A 9,471-nucleotide genomic window follows, 5' to 3' on the forward strand; every position below is an offset into this window, starting at 1 on the left:
TCTTTTTCTGTAATGCGCCATTTACAGGAACGGGTCACGCATATGATGTTGTCGATACTTCAGTTCTCAAATGGAAATAATACCACAGCAATTTATCAAATTTCCCGAAGACATTGAAGTAATGGAAAAATAATGACGTATAATTCCTCTCTATTATGTATTTTTTCCGTATTAATAATAGCTTGTAATTCATAGAATAACGTCATTATTGTGGCTCGAGATTCACAACTGGATTTTTGGTGATAAATTCAAAGAAAATGACTGACAGTGTTGTTGCTTACTCGTCTCACTGGATATTTTTAGAGATTATTTTCTCCTCTCGACAGAATAGGCATATTTTTTAGTATTGAAGAAATTTTCATACAGAAATACAAGTTGAAATATCATTTCCATATTTCATCCTCCCCCCCCCCCCTCCGTTTCAGTAGTTGGATGATTAATTCTTTTCCAAATTTCTTCATCCACTTCATTCTCAGCTGTTTGTAAGTTTTTCCTTAGAAATAAAATGTTCCGACTTCACAAATAATAAATATATGTTCTCGTATAGGAATAAACTGAAACCGTAGAAAATAATGTATCACTATTGATTCACGTGAAAAAAAGATTTAAAAAGCTCTGGCTTTAATTTATGTTTCATCTTTTTTTTTTACTTATTTTTCTGCTAATACTAATATGTATAATAATATAATAAATCTCATTATTTATAAATTTCTAAAAATCGTAAAGTTATATACAATAATTATATTATTCATTATTATGATTAATTATTTAATATAAACTTATTTACAATGTTTTTTTTTCTTTCATGTTTTTTCCATCTGATTTGACATTACTCCCCTTATTGACCACTTGTTGAATTATTTTGGGGTAATTTATTTGACGATTGATTCAACTGCGCCAGGGTCTCAGCAGTCGCGTGCGCCTTCAGAATCGAATTTTCAGCCTCAAGCTGATTTATGCGATCCATAAGCTCAGCTATTTTTTCCTTCAATACCTCCACCTCCTCTCTAACCGCAAACATCAGATGACTTTTAACCAAGTCCTATAAATAACAAAAACATATAATTTTATAATTGGACTTGGTTGTTTTATCGATGAAGAGGACCTGGATAATCTTACCATAGCCTGTTCAATTTTGTTATCAATGGCAACGGCACCTGTTCCCGACATACTGCAAACACAAACATCCAAACATTGAAAAATTTATTCCACAAGTCAACTGATGAACCTGTGTTAAAAGAGGCGAATGAAATCAAACCTTTCATTTTCTTCGAGGGTTTGGTGGTCATCAGTCGATTGTGTTACTTCAGCGAGACATTCCAGCAAGGCAGCATCAGCAATTCCCGACACAGAGTCCTGCTCCGTGCCCTCCTGATGGAAACTCATTGTCCCAAGGGCATTTTGACAATTAGCAGTCGCTTGAGGATTGACACCAGCATTATTGGCATTACTAGCACCTGGAGCTGTTGTTGTTGCTGTCGATTGTTGTTGTGGTGCTGCTGCAGTCGCAGCATGTTGTCCACCAGACTGAGGAACCTGATGTATTTTTTGCATTCCTTGAATTCTTTGAATTGTAGCTATCGAATCATTGATTTGGTGCTGTGCCTGGGTCGTCTGGGACTGCGACTGATTAGCAGACTGCGTTGGTCCCTGATTCTGAACCATAATATTGGGTTGATTCGATGCACCTGGCAATGGTTGATTCTGCGATGCGACATTGACGTAGGTCTCCTCGTTGGGATGGCTTATATTTTGTTGTGAAGCCACATTGTTGTTATTAGCCTGTGTTATAATGGGAATAGAGCCCTGGGGCATACTCTGTGGTTGTCCCAAATTGTTAGCATGTGTTGGTTGTAAATTAGAGGGCAATGTCGAGCCTTGGGATGGTGGAGGAGGCTGTTGTTGAGCTCCTTGCTGCTGTTGCTGTGTTGATGAATGGAAATAGGGCTGTTGTGATAGTGTGATACCGGATGTCGCTGGATTACGCTGGCAATTCTGTGACTGGAGTGAATTACTAGCGACAGTGTAACCACCGGTTTGATTGTTCGAAATACCAATTGAACCGTGCATATCTTGATGGGTAGCATGGCCATTCATGTCAACTGCAACAGTTCTATCGTCATTCGTCGATGTTGTATTCAATGGTAATATAACTCCATCGTTGACACCGTACGATATACATACTTGATTCGGATCAGTTGTCTTTCCAGTATTAATAGCATTTGTTTGATTATTAACAGATGTATGATCTAAGTAATCCATACAAGTCCATCTACCTCTCTTGAATGGCTCAGTACTTTCAATTTTAACAACTTTGAATCGCTCATTTCTACCGTGTGATACACCGTCACGTATTGATACACCGTCTGTATCTTGTTTAGTATTACTCGATAGTAAATTGATGATATTGTTGTCAGTGACTGATGCTAATTCGAGGGCATTGATATTACTGTCATTACTTGAATTACTGACATTACCACTTGGATCCGATGGTACTATTGCTAAACCGTATTGAGAGGATGTTGGTATAACTGGTGCTGTGCTCAATGCAGCATTGCTTGCATTAAAGAAAACATCATCCTTGGAGAATGTATCCTCTGAGTAGCTTGGAGTCTCAATATCGGTGTTTTCAATTCTCGAATGTTCAACAGAATTGTCCTCACCGTGTGACTCATCCAAATCATCGTTGGAATCTTCACCTGCATCATTGCTCATACGACTTCCAACCGTAACACTTGTTATTTGAAATGACGATGTTTTCTTTCTACATTGATTATTATTTGGCGTTGATGTTAAATTATTACCAGATGATGTTATACAGTGTTGACCCAATTGACCAGTTTGACCCAATACCATTTGATTTTTGTCATTGTCAGTGATACTACCACCAATTCTTATTGTTTCAGATGTTGTACGATTAACTGGAGTTGATAATTTTTTACTGCCATCCGTTGTCTTGTGCGCTTTTCTGTGCACATTGTCTGCCATTATTCAACAAGCCACCCACCCCTTGAATCATACAAAATCTTCAACATTCGTAATGAAAATTCATTACAATTGTGTGCGCTCTTTTCTCACTATCTTTCTTTCTTCCTTCTATCTTTTGCACATTAGTAGTGACATCGTTGTGATTCGTTTTTATTCTTCTCTTCCTTGTCGATTGGTACTGATAGATGGATCTATATATGTGTGTATAGCCTCTTTTATTTAATTCATCTCAAGTCAATTAACTTGTTATTAGGGGGATATTAATTTTTACACTCTTGGCTTCTGAGACGTTGACCATTAGCTACGATTTTGAGGTTCGGAAAAATATCATGTCCTATCCCGTCATTTTAATATAATACATTAATGATTTCACCAGTGATGACAGTTCACCATGTCATTTTATCAAATCTTCACTTGTCCCTTCCTCACTTTAACCTTATATACCGTTCTCTCTCTATTTGTATGCACGTTTATTAGTTCCTCTCTGTCTTCTCTTACACTGGTTTACCTCTAATACCAACTACCACCCTTTGCTCTTCTCTCTCCTCGTCGACACTTTATTCTTCAAAAATAATTAAATATATGTGTATATATTTTTTTCACAATACTATAAGCACATATCCACAGCCAGCTGGTGACTTAGTAACCATCAAGTTATCGTTGAAATTTTTAATTCATCGTCCATGTTCTCTTCTTTTCTCTATCACTCCCTTATTCTTGTAGTACTGTAGTAGGAGGGAGGCTTAAAAGCAGGTAAGCAGTTTAAAAATGGCTGCTCAATTCATTCGTCCAGTGACCATAGAGTGCTTGTGTTTCGAGATATGGCAAGTACTCGGAAAAATCTTGGGGTATGAAGTTGGCTGTTTAGCTTGAACTGGACATTTCCACATAATGCGCTTGGGAAATACTCGTATCTACCCTCGTACACCCTTACAAGACTATTTTTAGAATTATTTTAATACGAAAAATTGAATATTTCCGAAAATTTCAGTGATTTTAATTTCACCGGCTGATGGTAAGTCAATGTGGCGTCCCTAGGGACTCCACGTGTCGCGCGTCGTGTCTAGGGATGTTGTGTACAATTTTGGGTTCCCTATATTTTAGTTCAGAGAACCGTTTCGGTTTGCCCGTGGAGTGTTGAAGTACACTCTGCTCACTGAGTGTGGGATATTTGAAATGAGTCAAAGTACACATTTGGGTCACACAAAAGTCTATATTACGTGAACTTTGGAAAAAATATCACTCGGGTTTTTGTTATTTACAATTTCACCAATTGATAATATTTCACAATTTAAGCGTTCTCAAACTTATGATTCTTGATAAATAATTTTCTATTGCACTGATAATCCTTCGCTCCGATCCTTCCGACTTGACACTTGGACAATTCCTATTTCGTCTTCAACTCTCAGGTCGATCGGGCATTCATGAAGTGTCACCAATTTTAGGGGCAGAGGGGGTTCAACGAATCATTTGCAAGAAAACGAAAAGTCATCTGGACGGCGGTAGTTAATGAGGATAACTGGGCGGGGGGTTGCCGTGCGTAAATTTCAGGTAAAGAGGCCCCGTGTCTCAGATATCGTCGGCACCAGGAAAGAATGATCTTGGATCTGAGGGGTGGGGGACGTTGAGTCGGATGTAATTGCGAGAGAGTGGGGGTATCCAGTCGCGACCGTTCTTTTTTGGCGAGGACTTAGAGCCTTTCTAAATTCAATAGAAATTATCAGAAAAAAACGTAAAAATTACGTTTCGAAACGTAATCCGCGAGCGAAGTGAAATTCAATAAAAAATGTGAGTCGGAACTGAAATTGTACGAATCGTCACGTTAATTCTACGATTTGTTCCGTAAAAATTAACCACCCGTCTGATGACTCACCGCTATGGGGACAACGAGTCGTTCCGTAATTTTTCCCCAACGATTGAGAAATTTTACGGAACCTAATAGAGCTGCGGGACACCCCCAAAAAAGCGCTTCTAAATTGGCCGACTGACCACTCGCGTTCTAATGCGTAATTATTTTTTTGAACAATGAACTATGATCACAGAACGTCAAGTAAATAATTACCAATAAATTTTAGGCATTGCAACTGTTTATTATCAACAATTTAATTGTTCAAATCACCCTAGCGCCCAAACTATAAAAGATATACGAAAATTTTCGAATCACGAATCATTTAGAATTTGATAAGGAGTAATTTTTGTTTTTTGTCAATTTCACGTATCTCCTTTATATTTCGAAATATGAACAAGAAAAGAGTTGCGTGACTCAACACAGCCCTCTCAAGCCCACCGCGCACCACAAGTATAGGGCGCTGTGTCGGGTCGCGTAACTAGTTTATTGCTCGTATCTCAGAATCTACGACAGATAGGTAAAATTGATAATTGACAAAAATGATTCCTTATTAAATTCTAGATGATTCATGATTTGAAAATTTTCGTCTATACTTCATAGTTTGGGTGCTAGGGCGATTTGAACAATTTACTTGTTAATAATAAATCATTCCAATGCCTAACATTAATTGAAAATTGTTTACTTGACGTTTAGTAATAATATTTTATTGTTTAAAATACGAATTACGCATTAGAACGCGAGTGGTCAGTACATGTCTGAAAATCGAGGGTGTCCTGCAGCTCTATAACGTAGAAATAACTCGCCGACTTCATAAAAAATTGTTGAACGTTCAAGAATTTTTTATTTTGGCGGCTTAATGAGTTGGAAAATTTCTATAAGATTTTACTGCTTCGGGGAAAATTACGTGACAATTTCGTACTTTGTTCGATGATGAACCTGAAAAGTCACTGTTTCAGATTTGTTCGCTCTTGCATTCCTATAAAAATTGCCGGAAAACGATTCCCCATTGCGGATTACGTGAATTGTTCCGTAATTTTTACTGATTATTTTTCCCAATCGGATTTCGACCAATCAGAGCGCAGTATGTGAGGCTACCCGACAGTTTTATTTCGGATATTTCCTCCTAGCTTTTGAATATTTCGCAGTAGCTCTTTATCTCTTCGGCTCATTTCAGATAGAATCTTATATTTGACAGTCTATGGAAATCGGGTTATTCTATTAACATAATTTCTTCAAATCTTCCCCAATTCACCTCCTGATGTTGTCCACTGCATTCTGCTTAATGAAAATTAATCGGATATTTCTCTCAAGCTCCCCTGCAAACAAACCATCGTACCAAACTTTGCAGAAAAATTGTTTAACCTGCAAAACTGACACCCTCATTTGTTTGCAACGAAGCTATCGGGTAATACCCGATAATTTTGAAGCTCTTGAGGTATTACTACTGATTATTTTTTCAACCCAAATATCGGGCAATATAATTGGCCCATTCGACATCACGTGGTACAAGCTACAGAGTTTTCAACTGATAATTTTTTGATAATTTTCTCTGGTAATTGCTATATAAAAAAAAACAAAACATCATGCAGTTGAATTAACCCCTCGTCAAACTGACAGATTGAATTCAATTGTGTCGTTGCGTTAATTATACAATTTTCGTTTCTCAATTGTGAGTTTCGTCTCATGGTCCAATTATATTGCCCGACATTTGGATTGGCAAAATAATCCCCCGAATACCACACGAGCTTCAAAATTAATCGGGCATTTTCCTCAAGGTTGCCTGCATACAAATGAAGTCGTCAAGTTTTTCAGGAAAAATCACTCGTGCTTCGCATTCGTGATTTTTTAACCTGAAAAACTTGACTCCTTCGTTTGTTTGCAACGAAGCTATCGGAAAATACCCGATAATTTTGAAGCTCTTGTGGTATTACAAGTGAATATTTCTCTCCGTGTGGGGGATCTCGTAAAGGATTATCGCAATAAACGAAAAGAGAGGAAAAATCCCGAATGAATTATCGAACGTCCAATAAACTACATAACGGCCACGGATTAACTGGGGAACGTAAAATAATAAGCAAAACTGTAGAAAAGTGTACCCAAATATTTCGTTATAGGTATTCCTTTGATGGCGGTAAACTTTTCAATAAGAGGCCCCGGATTCATTGGAAGAACATGACAAATGACTGAAAGTACCGTTGTGGGGAAGTTTCATTGACAGCGCCTCATGAATGCTACGGTCTCTCCCACGAATTCAAACAACATGAAAACCCCAATAACAAAATACATCTCGCTCATTTTGATTTTATTTTATACTCTCCAACTATTTTATTATTATTATTCTAGGGTAAACAGGTCAATTTCTGGACGAGGGTTAGTTTCCGGACGATTTCAACTTGCATTGAATATTCCATAAATAAAATGTAGGGATCACATTCTATGCTAGTCAAATCCTTAAAAAATAATAAGAGTATACCCCGTACTATTCTATGTAACTAAATGAAACAAGTGGGATATTTTTTTTTGTATAGTTTTTTTTGCTAATAAATTAGCAATATGCTTCCGAATGGATATGATTCTCAGTTTCAACATTTCCTTCATGATTTTCTTAATGACAACTGTTGTATGTTTCGGTTGCCTCCTAGTTAGAATTAAAATTCTAAATTCATTACAATTATAATTCTTAAAAATTATTTCTATACTTATTCTCATGATTTAATCCCCCATGAAACCCCAATTAAACAATAATTGAACCTCCATTTAGACTTACATTGAGCCTTGCTCCACCGGGAGCTGGATGAAAGAAAAGTTGGACTTAACAGCGACTAAAACTGCGATGGAAATGGAAAAAATCAAAGTCTTTCTCGTTTCCACTGCAGTTTTAGTCGATGTTTAGTCCACCTCTCCTCTCATCTAGCTCCCGGTGGAACTAAGCTCATGAATCTCAATTGAAGCTGAATTAACCCTCAACTAACTCCAACTCAACCTTGACTTGACTCCAACTAAATTCTGTAGTAACCTTAACTCAACTCCAACTAAACCTTCATCAACCGGAACTAAACTCCAAATAAATTTCGACGAACTTCGACTTAACTTCGACTGAACCCCGACTAAAGCTGGACTAAACCCCAGCGAAACTATAACTCAACTCAGATTGAACCCAGATTGAACCCAGATTGAACCCTGATTAAACCCTGACTAAACCCCTACTGAACCCCAACTAAACTCTGACAAAATCCCAACTAAATCTCGACTAAATTCTGACTAAATCCCGACTAAATCCCGACTAAACCCCAACTAAACTCCGACTAGACCCCAAGTAAACTCCCACTAAATCCGATTAAACTCTAACTAATAACATACATACAAAACAAGGCTATAACTCAAGAGTGAATAATGCTATTGCCACCATCTTCGAACTCGGTCAACATACTATCAATGCGAATTTTTTGAGCCCTCATTGAATCGATTTAAATGATTATTTCCCGGGTGATCGTCGAAAAATGAAATTTCGAAAAATGTAAATATCTCGGAAACTATACGGTCGATTGAATTCTGGGTGGGGTCAATCGAAAGCGCTTATCAAAGCCTACATTTAGAAAAAAAATTATGGAATTCCATCGATCGGTTATGGAGAAAAACGTAAAACAAAATGTCACACACATGCATACATACATCGATACATACGCACATACAGACACCTTCTAAAAATAGCATATTCGGACTCCTGGGACCAAACTTAGTCACCCTAGCACAAAAAATTGGAAACTTAAAATCGAACGATTACAATGCTTCCATTCGGAAGCGAAAATGAACGCCTTTTGTCGAGTCTCACCACAAAAGGCATTGGTTGGAGCCCTTTGGAAATAATAAAAATCTCAATTTTTCAAAGGAGGTAAATCATTCTATCAATTTTTTTTACATATAATACGAACATCTAAACATACCCAAGAAGACTGGGGGGGGAGCGAACGAAGCAAGCGGGGGAGCTAAGCCCCCCTGGGGTGGGCGAGGCGAGCAGGGGGCGAAGCCCCCTAATAATAAATTTTAAAAAATATGGCCCAGTCGTTCAGAAATTAGGGGTTTCGGCTGTATTCAACTATTTATTAATATAATTATCCTTTATTTTGTTATTTTCACTTGAAATAATTTTTTTCTGCTAATTAAAACATTCTTATTGTCATTCCGGCCCTAAGCTACGCGTTCGTGAATCGATACTTACAGCCGTTATCACAAAAAATATTGTGATATTGTGCGTGTTATGCCCCAGATTTGGTCAATTGCGTTATTGTTTAATATGTGGACATACAGTATTGTCAACGTGACACTTGCCAGCGTAACTGGATTATGCTGACCAAGTGATGAAATGTAAACAATCAATGTATTATTTAAGAGACGGTTGGGTCTGCACAGGACAGAGCTGAATTGGACTCCGACGCGTACAAAAGTCGTAAACTCTTTGTAATCAGTCAGATGACACAGTAATTATAATCATGTAATAAATTCTCATATTTAAATACCGATAAACCATTGGTGGGATTTATCCCTTTAAGCCTAGAACCTACTATAATTATAAGTACCCCCCACGCTGGGTACAACAGCGTCATCCGGCCTAAAAAGTTTTTTTCGGCCTAATG

General features: G+C 37.5%; 1 protein-coding gene across 1 annotated transcript; it reads right to left on the reverse strand.

Annotated features, from left to right (window-relative positions):
• Positions 1–743: 743 nt before the first annotated feature.
• On the reverse strand, positions 744–3,773 carry LOC107036158 (protein bunched, class 2/F/G isoform). The gene is made up of 3 exons (XM_015253907.1): positions 1,259–3,773; positions 1,120–1,171; positions 744–1,042 (listed from the first exon to the last, which is right to left on the reverse strand). Exons 1-3 carry the CDS (start codon positions 2,986–2,988, stop codon positions 839–841), a joined length of 1,986 nt encoding a protein of 661 aa, XP_015109393.1. The 5' UTR covers positions 2,989–3,773; the 3' UTR covers positions 744–838.
• Between the last annotated feature and the right edge of the window lie 5,698 nt (positions 3,774–9,471).

Source organism: Diachasma alloeum, unplaced genomic scaffold, assembly GCF_001412515.2.
Source record: "Diachasma alloeum isolate Michigan unplaced genomic scaffold, Dall2.0 Dall_scaffold_00206, whole genome shotgun sequence".
NCBI classification, from domain to species: Eukaryota; Metazoa; Arthropoda; class Insecta; order Hymenoptera; family Braconidae; genus Diachasma; species Diachasma alloeum.